Genomic DNA, 19,838 nt, shown 5'->3' on the forward strand with positions numbered 1-19,838 from the left:
ATTGAGTTTAGGAGGCTAGGCAGAAGGCTGAAGAACAGGACCTCAAGAGTAGCAATCTCGGGATTGCTGCCGGTGTCACGTGATAGTGAAGGTGGGAATAGGAGGAGATGGCAAATAAATGCGTGGCTGAGAAGTTGGTGCAGGAGGGAGGGTTTTAGATTTTTGGATCATTGGGATCTCTTCTGGGGAAGGTGGGACCTGTACAGAGAGGACGGGTTACCCCTGAACCTGAGGGGGGCCAATATCCTTGCAGCCAGGTTTGCTAGGGTGGTTCGGGAGGGTTTAAACTAGTTTGCGAGGGGGATGAGGAGTAGGTCAGAGGAAGAAGGGGATGGGGAAAAGTCAGATCTAACAGGTAGAGAGGCTTTGAGGAAGGAGAAGCAGAGTACAGGCTATGGAAGTAGTAAGGTGGATGGGCTAAAGTGCATTTACTTAAATGCAAGAAGCATCAGGAATAAGGGAGATGAACTGAGAGCTTGGATGTACATGGGACTACGATATTGTGGCTATCACAGAGACATGGCTGACATCAGGGCAGGAACGGATATTGAATATTCCTGGTTTTCAGTGTTTTAAAAGGGATAGGGAGGGGGGGAGAAGAGGAGAAGGGGTGGTGATACTGGTCAGGGACACTATTACAGCGGCAGAAGGGGTGGATAACGTAGAAGGATCCTCTCTAGAGTCAGTATGGGTGGAAGTTAGGAACAAGAAAGGAGCAGTTACTCTACTGGGAGTATTCTATAGGCCCCCTGGTAGCAGTAGGGGTACTGAGGAGCAGATTGGGAGGCAGATTTTGGAAGGATGCAAAAATAACAGGGTTATTATAGTGGGAGACTTGAACTTCCCAAATATTGATTGGCACCTGCTTCGTGCCAAAGGTTTAGACGGGGCAGAGTTTGTTAAGTGTGTACAGGACAGATTCCTGTCACAGTATGTTGACAGGCCTACTAGAGGGGATGCCATATTAGATCTAGTTTTAGGTAATGAACCGGGTCAGGTGACAGATCTATCGGTGGGTGAGCATCTGGGGGACAGCGACCACTGCTCCATAACCTTTAGAATTGTCATGGACAGGGATAGGAGCAACGAGGACAGGAAGATATTTAATTGGGGAAAGGCGAATTATGGGGCTATAAGGCGAGAACTTGAGAGGGTAAATTGGGGTGACATTTTTGAAGGGAAATGTACTATAGAGATGTGGTCAGTGTTCAGGGATCTCTTGCAGGATGTTAGGGATAAATTTGTCCCGGTGAGACAGAGAAGGAATGGCAGGGTGAAGGAACCATGGGTGACAAGGGAGGTGGAACAACTAGTTAGGAAGAAGAAGGCAGCATACATAAGGTGTAAGCAGCAAGGATCAGACAGGGCTTGTGAGGAATATAGAGTAGCAAGGAGGGAACTTAAGAAGGGGCCGAGGAGAGCGAGAAGGGGACATGAAAAGGCTTTGGCAAGTAGGGTTAAGGAGAATCCCAAGGCTTTTTACTCATACGTGAAGAGCAGAAGGATGGCTAGAGTAAATGTGGGTCTGATTAAAAACAAAGGTGGGAAGGTGTGCCTGGAAGCTGTGGAAGTGGGTGAGGTTCTCAATGAATACTTCTCTTCAGTATTCACCAAGGAGAGGGGTCTTGATGACGCTGAGGACAGTGTTGGTGAGGGTAATGTTCTAGAGTGTGTAGATATCAAGAGAGAGGATGTGTTGGAGCTGTTGGAGAATATTAGGACAGATAAGTCCCCGGGGCCTGACGGAATATTCCCCAGGCTGCTTCATGAGGCGAGGGAGGAGATTGCTGAACCGTTGGCGAGGATCTTTGAGTCCTCGTTGTCCACGGGGATGGTACCGGAGGATTGGAGGGTGGCAAATGTTGTCCCCTTATTCAAAAAAGGTAGTAGGGATAGTCCAGGGAATTACAGACCAGTGAGCCTTACATCTGTGGTGGGCAAGCTGTTGGAAAGGACTCTCAGAGATAGGATCTATGAGCATTTAGAGAATCATGGACTGATTAGGGACAGCCATCATGGCTTTGTGAAGGGAAGATCTTGCCTCACTAGCCTGACAGGGTTCTTTGAGGAGGTGACCAGGAAGATTGATGAGGGTAGTGCAGTAGATGTGGTCTACGTGGATTTTAGTAAGGCATTTAACAAGGTTCCGCATAGTAGGCTTCTTCAGAAGGTCAGAGGCCAAGGGATCCAGGGAGGCTTGGCCGTGCGGATTCAGAATTGGCTTGCCTGTAGAAAGCAGAGGGTTGTGGTGGAGGGAGTGCATTCGGATTGGAGGGCTGTGACTAGTGGTGTCCCACAGGGATCGGTTCTGGGACCACTACTTTTTGTGATATTTATTAATGACTTAGATGAGGGGTGGAAGGGTGGGTTAGCAAGTTTGCAGATGACACAAAGATCAGTGGTGCTGTGGATAGTGTGGAGGGCTGTCGAAGCTTACAGAGGGATATTGATAGAATGCAGAGCTGGTCTGACAAGTGGCAGATGGAGTTTAATCCAGAGAAGTGTGAGGTGGTACACTTTGGAAGGACAAACTCCAAGGCAGAGTACAAGGTAAATGGCAGGATTCTAGGCAGTGTAGAGGAGCAGAGGGATCTGGGGGTTCACATCCACAGATCACTGAAAGTTGCCACACAGGTGGATAGGGTAGTTCAGAAAGCTTATGGGATTTTAGCTTTCGTAAGTCGTGGGATCGAGTTTAAGAGCTGCGAAGTAATGATGCAGCTTTACAAAACTCTGGTTAGACCACACTTAGAGTACTGTGTCCAGTTCTGGTCACCTCATTATAGGAAGGACGTAGAGGCGTTGGAAAGGGTGCAGAGGAGATTTACCAGGATGCTGCCTGGATTAGAGAGTACGGATTATGAGGAGAGACTAAAGGAACTAGGGCTTTACTCATTGGAGAGAAGGAGGATGAGGGGAGACATGATAGAGGTATACAAAATATTAAGAGGAATAGGTAGAGTGGACAGCCAGCGCCTGTTTCCCAGGGCACCAATGCTCAACACAAGAGGGCATGGCTTTAAGGTAATGGGTGGGAAGTTCAAGAGTGACGTCAGAGGGAGGTTTTTCACCCAGAGAGTGGTTGGTGCATGGAATATGCTGCCTGGGGTGGTGGTGGAGGCTGATACGTTGGGCAAGTTCAAGAGATTGTTAGATAAGCATATGGCAGAATTTAAGATAGAGGGATATATAGGAGGAAGGGGTTAGATAGTCTTAGGAGTGGTTTGAAGGTCAGCACAACATGGTGGGCCGAAAGCCTGTATTGTGCTGTATTGTTCTTGTTCTAAAAATAATTATTCAGCAATCTAAGAAAAGCAGGTGAATCTGTCTGTTATTTCATCTCCTCCCTGCCACAAAAACTCAAGCAATTAAGCTCTTTCTCTCCCGTCACAAATCAAATAACTGAAACTGAATAACAGCACAGGAGGAGGCCATCTAACCCATCAAGTTCAGGCCAGTTTGATGCAGTCCAGCTGGTCCCATTCCTCCACTCTCTCGCATCAGAGTGGGAACAGAAGTGGAGGAAAATTCAATCGTGATGTACAAAAGTGAACTGAATAAAGGAAAACAGATATTTTCCTTTCATCTAATCAAGTTCATTTTTGGATATTAGTATTGAATCATCCTCCACTACTCTTCTCACTCTGTCCTCCAACAATGGGTTCTCTGCAGAAACCTATCTTTCTTCTGTTCAAGTCCAGCAGGGGTATCAGGAATATCAGAGTGCAGACACTGTCTAGCAGGCTGGTGCATGAGAAGCTGCTTCCCACAGTGGGCCAGGGCTCGTCAGTGGTGGACCAGTGGTTTATTCTTTTGGTCACTTGCCTAATTTGGCGGAATATCCTCTTCATTATTTCTAATCTGCAATTAGTTCCTCATTTCTTCAAACCTAATAAGCCCATTTTATTTTGTGTAGGATCCATCAATCTGCTTGTCTGTACTTTAGAAAGAACACTCTTTGGTGTACTTTTCATTTCTATGTGAATTATTCATTCCTTTATTTGCTCTTCTTCTGACAACCCGCCACCTTTGGCCTTTTGACCTTTAAATCAGATTGCATAATACTGCCTTGTTCAGCACTGTGCGATTGAATTTTGAGTTTTTTAGATGTAAGTTGCAGAAACACAATTATTCTGCGTGAATCACAAACTTGATTTAGGCATCTAACACACTTAAAATATTTGCTATGTAGGAACAACATAATTTGTAATGTTACACTTATTGTGAACATTTGCTGCTGAAAGTGGGTGGTGCTTTGTGGCTGAGAAACATTGTTGGTCACTCGTAGGGAACTAGGTTTTCATAGCACTCCAAAGATAGCAGCTGAACTCTTTAAAGAGTTATTTATTCACTTGACACTTACTTCTGAGGTGTACTGCACCATACTTGGGAGACCACCTGGGAAATTAAGAGCCAGTTGCACATTATTAGATTGACTTTGGGTGAGATTTACTGTTGTTATTGTCTCTGCTATGGATGCATCTATGTTGGTCCCAGTATATGTGTTGCATGATCTACAACTTGCAGACAGATATTGGACACAGGACTGTCTGAGAGTCCGAGGAAGAAGAGCCCATGTCCATTTACTCTATCTGTCAAGTATCCAAAGGGAGCCTGACTTCAGTTCCAGTTGTCCAAGGTGCTTTGTATCTGTAGTCTGTGGCTTTCTAGGTCCATGATTGCAAACATCTTTGATCTTTGACCTGAAACGTTAACTCTGTTTTTCTTCCCACAGATGCAGCCTGACCTGCTGGATATTTCCAGTATTTTCTATTTTTATTCCGTTATCACCAGAAGCTGATTGCCAGTCCAAAAATCATCCATTTCTCCTGACTCCCTGTTTTCTGTCAGCCACTCCCCTAGCCATGCCAATACATTACCTACAACCACATGCATTCTTGTGCAGTATTCTTATATGTGTACCTTATCAAATGTCTTCTGGAATTTCAAATGCACTAGATCTACTTGTTTCCCTATATTCACCCTATTGTCTATGTCCTCAAAGAACTCCAGAAAATTTGTCAGACACAATTTCCCTTTCATAAAATCATGTTACTTGGTTGTCTTGTGATATTCTGAATGTCCTGATATTGTCTCCTTAATAATGAATTCCAGCATTTTCCCAATGAAAGATGTTTGGCTAATTGTTCTTTCATTCCTGTTTTCTCTCTCGTCCTTTATTTTGAATAGTGGTGTTACATTTATGGTTTTCTAGTCCTCTGGGACTTCTCCAGAATCCAAGGAATTTTGGTAGATTACAACCAATGCATTCACTATCTCTGCAGTCACCTTAAGACGCTGGGATGCAAGCCAACAGGTCCAGGCAACTTAGTTTTCCTGCTTTTTTCCCCAATAATAGGGATTTTTTTTCATTTCTTTCCTCCCTACAGGCCCTGATTTTCCATTAATATTGAGATTGGGATGTTTTTGTTGTCTTCTAGCATGAAGACCAATCCAAAATAATTATTTAGGATTTTTCAGAATTCCAAATTATGTTCAATGTTTATTTATTTTTGTGAGCAACATCATGGAAGATCGAGTAGTATTTTAAATAATCTAAGTGATAGTGTGTGTAGGCCGACAGTAAAATATAATGTGTGCATAACAACAGCATGGAAAAGAATGGATTTAATTATTCATGGGATTCATTTCCCACAAATAAATGCAGGCTCTTGAAACAACCGAGATGTTGTATTTTTTAATTCAATCCACCTGTTGATTCCTTATAGAAACATTCCTAAAAACTGAAAAATAATTTTATTAAACAAACAGTTATATTAAATGCAGAAAGATCAAAATATCTGACATAGTTGAATGGCTAAATGTTTTTTCAATCCCTCCTCTCAAGCTAGAGCCCAAAATGAATTGGAAACAGAAAAAGAATCTTGACCATTAATAATCTGAAGTTCAAATAGCCAGTCGAATAAAATAGAGACAAAATTAATTTTTTATCATGTTTGAATAGGAATGATTGGTCTTCATGCAAATAACCTTGTGAAAGAGGAAATCCATGTGTTTCCTATTTCCAACACACATTTGTGTGTTGATTTGGAGATTATATAATCAGATTTCCCACTGAAATACTATCCCATAAACAGGTTTCATATTTAATGAAAGGAGCATTTAAAATAAAATTGAAGCAGTCTTTAATCTTACTTAATTTTTCATCAGATTCCTCAACTAATTTCCACTATTGCACATATCAGTTTTCTAATAATAATGCAGAAGCATTCGATATAAATCGCCTTGATTATAAGCCTGCTGTTGTATTTTGATCAAATCAATTTATTCGTCTATTCTGAATAACCTATTTTCAAAGTCATGTAATTTACTGAACTGCACGGCTGAATTAAGTTTAATTGCTGGCAAAATGTAGGTAATCGCAGTACTACTGCCAAGGAAACTGATCTATGTCTCATTTCACAAAGGATATAATTTCCACTTGATCATAATATTGTTCCAGCCAAAGAGAATAGGAATTATTAAGGGAAATACCCAAATTCCCTGAATTCACTTTGGTGATCTTTTACAGTTAGTAAAATTATGGTTTAAAATCATTTGTCTCCTAATATTCATAGAAGTCTAGTTCAACTCCCTGGTGGGATAATAACTTTTGAAATGATTTTTATTATTTTTCCTAATTTATTTTTTGAGGACCTAAAGGAGCAGAAAGATAATTAACAACAAAAAAGTATAAGCAGACAGATGTGCCAGCTGAAAAAGGACATAAGAGGGACGACAAAAAGCTTGGACAAAGAGATGGATTTTAAAGTAAGAGTGGATGCTGGAGAGTCAAAGATGTTCATGGGAGGAATTCCAGAAAAGTGACCCGAGATGACTGAAGGCTATTTACCAGCAGGAGGAAGGAAGAAGAGGGTGCACTAAAGTCAGAGAGATAGAGGGTTTTTTGGGAGCAGAGTGAGGGTAGAGGTTGAGTGCAGAGGCTTTAGAGCTGGAGAACATTACAGAGATCAAGATTAGGAAAGCCAAGAACAGATTTAAGCACAAAAGTGCTAATTCTATTTTTGAGGTGTCATGGGAACAGGTGACAGGGGTCATTGGATAAGTAGAAAATGGGGTTGGATCAGCAGGCTCTTAATGAGATGAATTTTAAGGATGTCGGCTGATTAGAGATCAGCCAGAAGATCATTGGGATTGTGGAATTTGAAGTGGCAAAAACACTTCAGAGTGCGAAGCAAACTATAATGTTTTATATTCCAGTCAATACAATCCTAGTTTGAGTAATCTATCCTTGGTATCCAGGTTTCATCCTGATAAACTGCAACACTCTTGAAGGTCTACCATTGAAATGTTGTGGCTAGAACTGCTCACAGTGCTTCAGGTGTGATCTAACCAAGATGTTCTGTAGCTTTAACATTGCTTCTGTCTTCATGTATTCCTGTTTCTGTATAAAGCCAGCATTCAATTTGCTTCTATCTATTCCTATACTTGTTGACAAGTTAATAATCTATGCGTGTGGATCTGTCTGTTTTGATTTGCACTATTTCTACCATTTGTCTATTTTTATTTTTAAAATAGATTGACTCATATTTGCTGACATTGAATTCCATTGCCTGAACTTTGCCCACACTTTTAATCCATCGATACCTCTCTGTAACTTTATGCTTCCATCCAAATTGCTAATCGCGCTGTCAATTTGTTAATCAGAATGTTTGGATATGTGGTTCCCCCACACAGATTCTTCCACCAGTCACACTCTGCTGATTAGAAAACCATTCCTTTATTCCTATTTTCAGTCTCCTACCACTCAATGGATCAGTAATATCCTTAATCTCATGAGCTTTAACATTCTTCTTTAATCAAATCAATGTAAATAACATCAACTGACTTTGTTTATCAACTCCTTTAGCCACCTTTTCAAAACTTTCTGTAAGATTCATCCTGCATGCTCTGCCCTTCATCAATGCATGCTGGCTTTTTCTGATCAGCTGAAAATTTTCGATGTGGCTGTTCTTAATTATGCACTCTACTAATTGCCAACAAGAGATGGCACGATAACTGGTTTATAATTCTCCGGATTCCCTCTCTCACATTTCTTAACTAACACAGAGACTGCATAATTTTTAAAGGAACAGAAAACTTGGATGAATATAGTTAGAGCAACTTTGGTGTTCTCACCCAATTACTTTAAAAGCCTGATACTGGCCACCTGCCACTTCTGGTGAGGTTCCTTTGGTTCACTCTTAATTTCCTTAATTTTCTTCTGTGAAGACCATGCAAAGTAATTATTCAACTTGTCCGCATTTTCCTCATTTTCGTTTACAATGCCCTTGTCAGATTACAAGGAACCCACATTGTTCTTGACCACCTTATTCCGTACATAATGTTGCTTTTGATATTCTTTGTGTACTTCATTTCACACTCACGTCTTATAACTGTTATCTTTTGCAAGTCTTTGCATTTCTTTCTCTTGCCAAGATTTCCACGATTTTTCACATTTTGGTATGTATTTCCTTTAGTTTTATATCATCCCATACCGCTTCATGACATTCTTTCAGCAAGTAGAGCTTTTTCTCTGAGGGCTAAAATCTGGTTCAGTTTCACAATGGTTTCTCTTCACAACTCTTTCCACTGATGGTTGAGTTTACTGTGGACAAAATCAGTCTCATCCAGTTGAAGCTAGTCTTACCCAAACCTAGAATCTAAGTAAAAGGAAAAGATGAAAGGTTCAGGAGGAGATGAGTGCTTTAATAATTTCAAAACAGGACACCCATTTTCTACAAGCCAGTCATGATTTCCATGACAATGGCAAGCCCTGCAACAAGGAGATACCTGTTAAATAAGGTTGTTCCTTTTGGAGCTGACCCCAGCTCTCAAGGAAATCCTTAGCTTTCCTCTGTTAATCACAATTTCTCCTTACCCGCTGAGAGTAACAGCCTTCCTCTCTTTCCCACATCGTGAATTCCATTACAGTCCCACAAGGTCCCTGACCATGCATCTCTTTGCCTCTAGCTTTTCTGCCAGGCAACTAGCCAGCCTATCATGCATCTCATTGCCTCTAGCTTTTCTGCCAGGCAACAGGATAGCTGCCAGATAGAGGAAATGAGTGGTATGTATGGATCTATGGTCCCCTTGCACCCGGAAAAGTCCCCCAAGAGGGTGAAACCCAGAACACCCTCATCCTGGAGGTCATCACAGAGATGTGGTACAGGAAGCCACACGTGCTTTGACATCAGTCACACAACACTTTTGTGCACAGCATTCTTGGAGAGATAATGAACAATTCATGATCGGCAAGTTATACATCTTTACACAATTAAGTTTTGTCTGAATGGGCAGGAAGAACATTTCCAGATATTTGTTCCTTGACTTCCATGTGGAGACTGAGTTTTTGAATATTTTCATGGCTTAACTGGACAGATCTTTGGATTATGGGTGGGAGGGGGGTGTGCAAAAGTTAAGAAGAACAAACAAGAAAGTGGAGGTGAGACCAAGATCAGATCAGCTATTATACTATTGAATCCTGACTACCACTGAGCATACAATAAAGTTTCAAAGTAAATGGAGAATTTACAAGTTCAGTTGGGCTTTGGTCTATAACACCTTGGCAGCCCACAAAAGCACAGAGGGCATCAAACAGGTGTACTGACACTGTGCAGCATAACAGCACACACTCTGATATCACTTTTTGATGGTACAAGACATGGCTAGTAAGTTTGAAGATGACACTAAAATAGGTGGTGTTGTCAACAGTGAAAAAGGTTATCAAAAATTACAGGGAGATCTTGATCAGCTGGGTAAGTGGGCCGAGGAATGGCAAATGGAGATTAGTTCAGATAAGTGCAAGGTGTTGCATTTACAAATTCAAATCCACCTCCAGCGTGATTATTCTCAACACTGGTGCCCCACAAGGCTGCGTCCATAGCCCTCTACTCTACTCACTATATACTCATGACTGCGTTATCAGATTCTGCTCTAACTCCATCTCCAAGTTTGCAGATGATACCACCGTGGTGGGCCATATCTCAAATAATGATGATTCCGAGTACAGGAAGGAGATAGATAGCTTAGTGACACAGTGTCATGACAACAACCTTTCCTTCAATGTCAGCAAAACAAGGAGCTGGTCATTGACTTCAGGAAAGGGGGCAGTGTACATGCACCTGTTGACATCAATGGTGCTGAGGTCGAGAGGGTTGAGAACTTCAAGTTCCTAGGAGAGAACATCACCAATAGCCTGTCCTGGTCCAACCACGTAGATGCCATGGCCAAGAAAGCTCACCAGTGCCTCTACTTCCTCAGGAAGCTAAAGAAGTTTGGCATGTCCCTTTTGACACTCACCAACTTTTATTGATGCTCCATAGAAAGCATCCTATCTGGATGCATCATGGCTTGGTGTAGCAACTGCTCTGCCCAGGACCAAAAGAAACTGCAGAGAGTTGTGGACGCAGTTCAGCACCTTACGGAAACTAGCCTCCCTTCCTTGGACTCTGTCTATACCTCTTGCTGCCTTGGTGAAGCAGCCGGCATAATCAAAGACCCCACCCACCCGGTCATTTTCTCTTCTCCCCTCTCCCATCAGGCAAAAGATACAGGAGCCTGAGAGCACATACCACCAGGCTCAAGGACAGCTTCTATCCCACTGTGATAAGACTGTTGAATGGTTCCCTTATACAATGAGATGGACTCTTGACTTCACAATCTACATTGTTATGACCTGCATCTTATTGTCTACCTGCAAGGCACTTCCCTGTAGCTGTGACACTTTACTCTGTACTCTGTTATTGTTTTTACCTGTACTACCTCAATGCACTGTGTAACGAATTGATCTGTACAAACGGTATACAAGACAAGTTTTTCACTGTACCTAGGTACAAGTGACAATAATAAACCAATACCAATACCAAAATCAAAGTAGGACTTTCACAGTGAACAGTAAGGCCCTGGGGAGGGTTGTAGAACAGAAAGACTTTGGAGTTCAGGTACATGCTTCCCTGAAAGTGGAGCCACAGGTAGACAGGATGATGAAGAAGGCTCTTGGCACACTGACCTTCATCAGTCAGGACATTCAGTATAGAAGTTGGGAGGTTATATTGTGGTTGTACAAGATGCTGGTGAGGCCACACTTGGAGTATTGTGTTCAGTTTTGGTCACCCTGCTACAGGAAAGATGCTATTAAACTGGAAAGAGTGCAGAAAAGATTTACAAGCATATTGCCAGGACTTGAGAGACTGAGTTACAGGAAGAGGTTGGACAGGTTATGACTTTTTTCTTGGAGTGTAGGAAACTGAGAGGTGATCTTATAGAGGTGTATAAAATCATGTGGAGCATAAATAGGATGAATGCACTCAGTCTTTTTCCCAGCATTGGTGAATCAAGAACTAAAGGGCATAGGTTTACAGTGAGAGGGGAAAGATTTAATAGGAACTTGAGGGGCAACTTTTTTACACAGAAGGTGGTATGTATATGGAATGAGCTGCCAGAGGAAGTGGTTGAGGCAGGTACAATAACAACTTTTACAAGACGGTTGGAAAAGTTCATGGATAGGAAAGGTTTAGACCGTTATGGGCCAAACACAGGCAAATGGGACATGCATGGATGTGTATCTTGGTCAGCATGGACCAGTTGGACCAAAGGGACTGTTTCTATGCAATATGACTCTACAACACTTGCACAAAATTCTTGTGCATGATCAAGGCCTGTAGACAGCAATTAGTAATCATGCTGAATCAGACATTAAATGGAAGGCAAAGATGTGCTTTGGCTCAGTTAAAAGAAACCCAACGTTACCTGACCCACATCTGGTGAACTGGTGACTTTGAGGTGTCCATCAAATGCTTCCTTTAAGTGGTTTTCTTTGTGTTCACTCCCCATCTGCCCCTGGTTCCTGATCATTTGTCCAGCTGACTCTACCACACCATCTCAATCTCCTACCCTAATTTTCAATCCCCTTCACCAGACCTTGAATCCCTGTCTCCAAATGCAACTCATCCAGCCCAATCTTACCTTATTTCTCTTATCTAGTAACTACCAACCCAGATGCTCTCTGCAATTGTGAAGCTAACAGAGGAAAGGCCTTTGTACAAAGTGTGCAAAGCCTGTTCTGTCATTCACCATGCTTTGGCACTGGAATAACATAGCTTTATGATGGTTGTGCTCTACTTCAGCTTCATAGCTCATTAAGAGATTTAAGGAAAATTGGGAGTAATTGAGCTCCAACTTGCCCTCCAATATTGACCACATCTTTGATTTCCAGTTCTGTGTGTGGGAGGATGGAGGTCAGATGATGGTGCACAGGGCGTAGAGTGGTGGAGGTGAAAGCAAGGCATGGGCTGGATCAAGCCCAATCCAGCCTAATATGTGCATGTATATCTTCACATAAAATTATAAGCTGTGTAGGGATGATGAAATACATGGAATGATGTACATATACAAATAAGCATAAAAAGCAAATAAAATAATATTTGTACCAAATAATGCTTTTTTGACAGCACCTTTATCCACAATGTTAATTGGAACTGATACCTTAACAAAGATTTTCAACCAACCCGATGAATTAGATGAGCTTGCCTAATAACAGGAACCGTTTTTATTTACATACTCTTTTTTGACAGAGAAACTATCATTTTACATAAAAAAGGAAGTATAATGATGTTTTGCATTGCACAGTTACGTCAAGAATCAGTTTCTAGATTATCTCAATTTATGAACTCCACCAACGCTTTAGCTTTGTTATGAATGTAATTTCTAAAAACTCTGAGAGGCTTAATCTTCACGTAATCCATTATAGGTTGTAGGTTGTATTCTGATTCTAAAACTCAGTTCATCTCAGTAAAACTGAAGTTAGGAAGTGGAGTATAATGTACAGCAAATAATATTGCACACTCAGCACTGTGTACTGAGGACAAATTTCTGTATTAACAATTAACTTGGAGTGACCATAAGAGGAAACCTAATTTGAAGACAATTGAAATCTAAATAAACTCTTTTATAAAAACAGCTATATATTTATAAATCAGCCTTTGTCTGATTTAGCATTTCACTGATGTGAATTTATTTAAAGAAGACTCCACTTAGTTCAATATAGATGTCTTTTAACAAAGAGTACAAATGCTTCCAGCTTCTGCTGTACCTGGTTATGACACTTTACTTTTCAAATGGTGATTATTTCCAAACAGTAATTTTCAATTCCTATTTGAGATTTACATTTTAATTCCTTTTATTAATTACTAGATTTCACATTTTATAAAAATGATTATCCCTTTGATGGATCAGATGTTCAATGCCAGCTGTGTGAACCATACATCATGTGGAATATTTATTTATCGATAAATAATTGCTTGCCACATGGAAACTTTAAAACTGTTACTCATATTTCCTCACATTTTGTCACAAAATTTATATTTTCTCTTTAAAAATTGTATGCTACATAATTCACCTGTTGTATTGGCTCCCTCATCTGATCTGTAGTGCATTATTTTCATAACCCATCTTGACTGCTGTGTTTTCTGTGATTTCTGAATACTAATGAGCTCTCCAAAACCTATCTTTGTAACTGTCACATTGGAAAATGTCAAATACTAGTCTTTGTCACTTTCAATTTTGTACTTTGCAGTCCCTCTAAAATTGCTTGTTGTTTCTTTTCCTCCTAGACTGGAACGTTTTTTGGTGAAGTGGAAGGAGCTGTTATGAATAAACTGTTACTGATGGGCTCATTTAAACGGTAAGAATAACCCATGATGGAACTAAATCATGTGGCTTTAAATTTGACTCATTTTCTAAATGTTGTATTAAAAATGACAGTGATTCCAAACATTTCTTTATTAGGGTAAAATATTCATCAAATAAAACTGAACAAGATAATCAGGATTATTCCTTTAATGATTCCAGTGTATGGGAATTTAATTTTCCATAGTAAATCTCTGATAGCATCTCAACCTGTCCAATGTGAAAAAGGTCAGTGGGTCATGCATTCAGAAGCTTGATGCTCCTTTTAAGTCAGCAAGAAAATTGTTCAGAACAGCTGTTGGCACAGAGAAACAAGGGATAAGTAGCATTAAGATCTTGCAACCTGATGATTGTGTTGTGATGGACTTTTAACTGAGAAGAATAGCAGGTACACATCTGTTAAGGCAACCGGCCTTAACGTGTTTGGTCAGTAGAAGTAACATTATGACTTGGGCCTCTCCAGCTCAAGCCTTCCCTTCCTCTTCAGTTGTAGCTAGGAAACCCCAGGACCAACTCTTTGTGAGGGAGCTTTCCCTTGGGTTCCTAACAGCTCTAACGTTATTTAATATTGTCATCCACTTGGCCATTATTCCAAGTGGCTTCAGGTAGGATACAGTTCAAATCAACTCAAATAAGATCAGGGAGATACAATCAGAGATAGGTTCTTAGATAATTAATAATATGGATATAGTATGGATTTGTTTGTTCTTGCTCCCTACCACTGCCAGTTTAGTTGCTCTGTTGGTAGTATGTTGCTCCATGTACTCTGGCCAGCTTCCAAAGGTTAGAGAAACAGAAATTTTGAAGGATTTCTTCTGAGCTAGGAGGAACAGAAGTACCTTTCTGAGACTTTCAAAATTGGTTGGACATATTCAAACATAATATTTTGGGGATGATGCTCATGGAGTTGGCAAATGACAATACATTCATGGGCTTTAAAGAGGAATAGGAATTTTGGAGATGGGTGGAAGTTTGCAAACTGAAAAGGGCATAGCAACATTTTTCTCCTACATTGAACATTAAAGGAATTGAAATCACATTTCACAAGTATAAAATCTTGCTGCTTAGTTGCTTGAGTATTGTAATTTAAACAATAATACTCCACTAGAGAAGAAATCATGCACAGAAGTCACCATTACAGGCCTGATGTTAACAAATAACTTTCTTTAAATGGATTATTACTGCCAATAGAATAAAACATCACACTAACAGCAGCCTATTCACAACTGAGTAATGCCTTAAAACTAATGCTGATTAAATTAGGAGTACATTATTAAGTAATGTATTCCTGCTGGTCCAGGATAAATGGCAAACTGCTGTAGTTCTCATTTACTTGGATTGGATAAGGAAGCACCTGTTCAATGTAAGTCTAGTTATCCAGCTCTTTTCCATCAATGTCTGCTGCACGGAAATTAATATGTGTTTGTAACCTCTGGTTTTCCTTAACTCATTAGATGGTGGAAATGTTCACCAATCCCTTGTGGAAGAACACTTTTATTGTGATAGTGTTTTATATTTGTTACTATGCCTTGATCTATTGTATTTTGTCTCTTTTCTTCAGTTCCATTATTTTATGTTATGATAGTCCGTTGTTAAAGTATTGTTTCTCATTTTGATTTTTAATATCTGCTTGTGTTTCTTTTCCCATTAAGTAGTTTTCTGCTTTTCTTTTTTAGAATAACACTTTATGACTACCAAGCCATGTGTAGAACAACCGTAGACAATAGCGACAGTGCACATAGCTTACTGGATGTAAGTAGAGTGAGCGTGACAGAAATGCTCCATATACTGAGATTGATGAGCAAAGAAATCAAATTAGGGGTGTTATGTTTTTGTAGGGGTGTGCCAATTTTGAAAAGAATTGAATAGGTTCCCAATATTAAATCTTCAAACTAGTTTTAGCAATCTTAAAATAAAAGATCTACTTATTATATGGCATAAGGATACTGTCAATGTGCAAGGGGAGTCTCTTACTGCTTTTAGTTAATGTATTGATATTGTTACTGCTTACACCAGCTATGTATAGATTATTGCTTTTGGATGTACTTCCTTAATCTAAATATATAAAAGCAGAGAAAATGCAATGGCATTTTTATGTCTTTGCTGACTGCAGTTTCATGCAAATAATAAAGATAACTAGTTTTAGATTACAATATTGCAGTAGTTCTTTTAGTTAACTAGTAATATAGAAACTGTGGATTAAATATCCATAGAACATCCCAGTATAATTTGAGAATTTAGATTGAATTTTTTTAAAATATGAAAATAAAGACGCTAATTTCAGTAAAACAATGACCATGAATGTAATAATCCAGATCATGCTGCCTGCACTCGCCATTGAGATATGCAGTTCTCCCGAAGTTATCTCGTGCTTATCCCTGATGGAGGATGTGCCAGTCGAGAATGACATAGACCCAATTGGAAGGCTGTGCACAATGTAATTGGGCAGATCAGAACAAGCTCCAACCACAAAATTGTTGAGGAAGCCACTAACACCAATACCCTTCCTCAAGCTTTACCAATTGTCAAAGTTTTTAAATGCTTCTGAATATTTCCATATGACAGACAAGGAGGCTATTCAGCGTATTGAGTCTATACCAGCTCACAGACCCAACCCATTACCCCACTAATTTTTCTGTGTAACCTATCTCCTCCACCTCACTCCCCCCAGATCCTACCACTCACCTAGGAGCAATTTACATTGGCCAATTAACCTACCAACCCCTGTATCTTTGGGGAATGCAAGGAAAACATAGCACCGGGAAAAGCACATGTTCACAGGGAGACCATGCAAACTCCACAGACGGACAGCATAAAAGGTCAGGATTGAACATTGGTGCTGTGAGGCAGAACCCTACCAGCTGTACCACTGAGCTGTCCATAACTGTTCCTGGCATTCAGAATCTTTCAAAAACCATCAAAACTTAATTATTTAAGAACATTAAAAGGCATTTTTTTTTAAAAAAGTTAAAATCACCTGAAAACACTCACAGTAAAAAAAACAAGAAACAGATATAATTAAAGTTTTAATATGCCTTATTCTTACGTTTCTATCTGGCTACTATTGAGATTAACAAGTTGATTTATCCTGCACCAAACCTATCCATGAGCAGATTCCCCCATTGTAAATGCCAGCAATTTGCCATTGGACTCTGACTCTCAGGAAAGAAAAATGAATGATCCATTTATGATCTTTAGGTAAGGAACTCAGTTGTCCTTAACCCAGTCTGGCCTATATGTAACTGCGTTCCCATACCAGGGTGGGCGTTTCCTAACTCTCTTCAGATGTGGCCTAGGATCCATTCAGTTGTATTCAGTTGCCACAGAGAATAACAAGATGCATACCTACATCCTAGTGATTAAAAAAAAGGATATATTTAAAGGAAAATTCTGTTGGAACAGCAGAATCAAGGATCAATGAACTTGCTCTCTGATTAGTTTTTAGGTATAATTCTTTTTAAACCTTCACTTTTTATATCTAAGATCAAGCACAATCCACATCTTGGTATGAGCTATTTCCATGATTTTCTAACTTGTTGGTGCTAATGGAGAACAGAGTATTCACAGCTGCTTAAACTAATTCAGTTACTTCTCTCCAGCCTTATTATGTCTTCTTTGCTGCAGTAAAGTGGATTATGACAGAACTTATCTTGTAAGTAAATTCTCTGTTGAGTCCTGAATTATGATTTGTTACTCATATTGATTTCAGTGCTTATAAATTCAAACAGGAAACCATATGTTAATTGACCCTTTTCATTTTATTTATAATAAAATCTGATATTGTTGATCATATTTGTAAATGACATTGTTTAAATATTTGTAATGCCAGCAGTTGTTCACAGTCAAGCACTTTTAGTTCAGTTTTCAAGGGTACAATTCAGTTAAATTAGAACTTAATAAAATAAATATTCCATTCCCATTTCTTCTGAGAGATTTCTGTGAGGATCATGTAAAGAATTTATATAACTTTGCATTTTTATAAATTTTCAATCAACTGCTTTAATAATAATTTATTAAACCTAACACCAAGATTCATGGACTTCAGTTTTAGCTTATTTTTGTTTTTTAGTGTGGGTAGATGCTGCTTTTCCACATGCTCCACCACCATCAAATAGCAACATTGCAGACTTGAATGATAACTACACTTCATTTCAAAAAGTCAGCATTTAAGAACTCCTCAGTACTGATGGGTAAAATTTAGCTCTCAGCTACTGTCTATTAAAGATTCAAAGTGACATGTGTTTGGCATTTTAGTCTAGTTTATATCACAAAATGATTTCTAAATCCTTCAAGTAAGCTGGATGCCTTTAATCTCAGCATGAAAAGACTTCAAGATGCTATGAATGGAAAGGTTTATCCAATGCCCCTCTGGTGAAATTGAGGTTGCTGTTGAACAGCACTGCACTTAAAAGGGAAAGAAAGCTCAGTGCATGTATTTTTAAAACAAAGTATTGCTTCAACTTTGTAAATTTAAAAATAAGAAACAAAGAATGTATCCCCTACTGTGTAGAAATTTTCCCTCTCATTTATTTGGGGTCTCCATACCTACATTGATCATTGTTTCATGACAGCGGTGATTTGGATATAGATCAAGATAAAAGAAGGAAGCAAAAGTTAGCTGACCTATAATAATGGCTGGATAATTTTTCCCTTCTTATGGACCGCTGATCCATTATCCATACCAAAGCGTGTTTCTGCAAGGGAAGTAATGTAACCAGCCACATCACCTGGTGCAAGAGACACCTTCCTTATTTTATTGGCCATTTTGTAGAGTCTGATTTCTGGAAATAAAGCAGATCTCTACATCTGTGTATAGACCATGTAATCAACACTAATGAAACTAACAAGCTAGCAAAAAGAGAAAGGGAAAATGATTTTTGTTGAACCATGACTCTTCTCATCCTTTAAGATGTGAGAGCGCTCAGTGGTAAATTCACATGTGGAACATTCAAGTTCAGGTTGTATCGTTGGTGCATGTGTAGGGCCAGAATTCATACAATGAATAATTGAGAAGCGGATTATTGTAATTGATAGGATGTAGTTTGACAATCCCTTCACAATGTGAATTGCCTTTCCACTATGTTACATAGTTTGCATTAGTTAAAATATAATCATAGAAGGTGACAACACAAATGACAACTATTCAGTCCATCATGCACATGCCAATTCTTTATAAAAGCAGTCCCAGAAGTCCTTCTATCCAACTTAGTTTCCCACATCCCTGCAGATCTTTACTATTCAATATTTCTCTAATTTATTTTTGCAAGTTATAATTGAACCATGACTCTTCTCATCCTTTAAGATGAGAGAGGGTTCAGTGGTAAATTCACACATGGAACATTCAAGTTCAGATTGTATCGTTGGTGCATGTGTAGGGCCAGAATTCATACAATGAATAACTGAGAAGCAGATTATTGCAATTTCTGGTCTTTCTATCAGCAAATTCTAGATCATAACAATTTATTGCATATAGAAAATTATTCTTCTTAATTCTATTAATTATTTATAAGATATCTTTATTAGTCACATGTACATCAAAACACACAGTGAAATGCATCATTTTTTGTGTAGAGTGTTCTGGGGGCAGCCCGCAAGTGTCGCCACACTTCCAACATAGCATGCCTACAACTCCTAACCTGTAGGTCTTTTGGAATGTGGGACGAAACCGGAGAACCCGGGGAAACCCACGCAGACACGGGGAGAAGTACAAGTTCCTTACAGACAGTGGCCGGAATTGAACCTGGGTCACTGGCGCTGTAAAAGCATTACACTAAGCACTACACTACCATGCCTGCCCTTAACTTACCTTATCTTACTTTAATTCTATCTCCTTTAGTTACCAGAGCTTTTGCTAGTGGAAATGGCTGTTACTTACTTTTCTGTTTAGAATTTAAACATCACTATTATATCTTCACTTACACCTTTCCTCTGTAGTGAGAACAACTGCAGTTTCACCAGCCTCTCCACAAAGCTCAAGTCTCACACCTTTTGGCATAATCTAAGATGTATGGCAGATGCATTATTCAAGAGGGACTGCAGGTGTATCCATGCCCATGGATATGTTGAGGGATAACAGGCAAAGGAATTTTAAATTCATTTGCCCACCACCCCCTGCCCATGGCCACAACAGAAAAGTGAGGGTTGGGAAA

At 39.6% G+C, this 19,838-nt stretch overlaps 1 protein-coding gene across 1 annotated transcript in view; it reads left to right on the top strand.

Annotated features, from left to right (window-relative positions):
• cacna2d3a (calcium channel, voltage-dependent, alpha 2/delta subunit 3a) overlaps positions 1–19,838 on the top strand; it is a 556,823-nt gene that overhangs the window by 465,258 nt on the left and 71,727 nt on the right. The window contains 3 exon segments of the mRNA XM_052017619.1: positions 13,614–13,684; positions 15,366–15,441; positions 17,289–17,341. Coding sequence (XP_051873579.1) covers positions 13,614–13,684; positions 15,366–15,441; positions 17,289–17,341 — 200 coding nt within the window.

The sequence above is a fragment of the Pristis pectinata genome, chromosome 6 (assembly GCF_009764475.1).
Source record: "Pristis pectinata isolate sPriPec2 chromosome 6, sPriPec2.1.pri, whole genome shotgun sequence".
NCBI classification, from domain to species: domain Eukaryota; kingdom Metazoa; phylum Chordata; class Chondrichthyes; order Rhinopristiformes; family Pristidae; genus Pristis; species Pristis pectinata.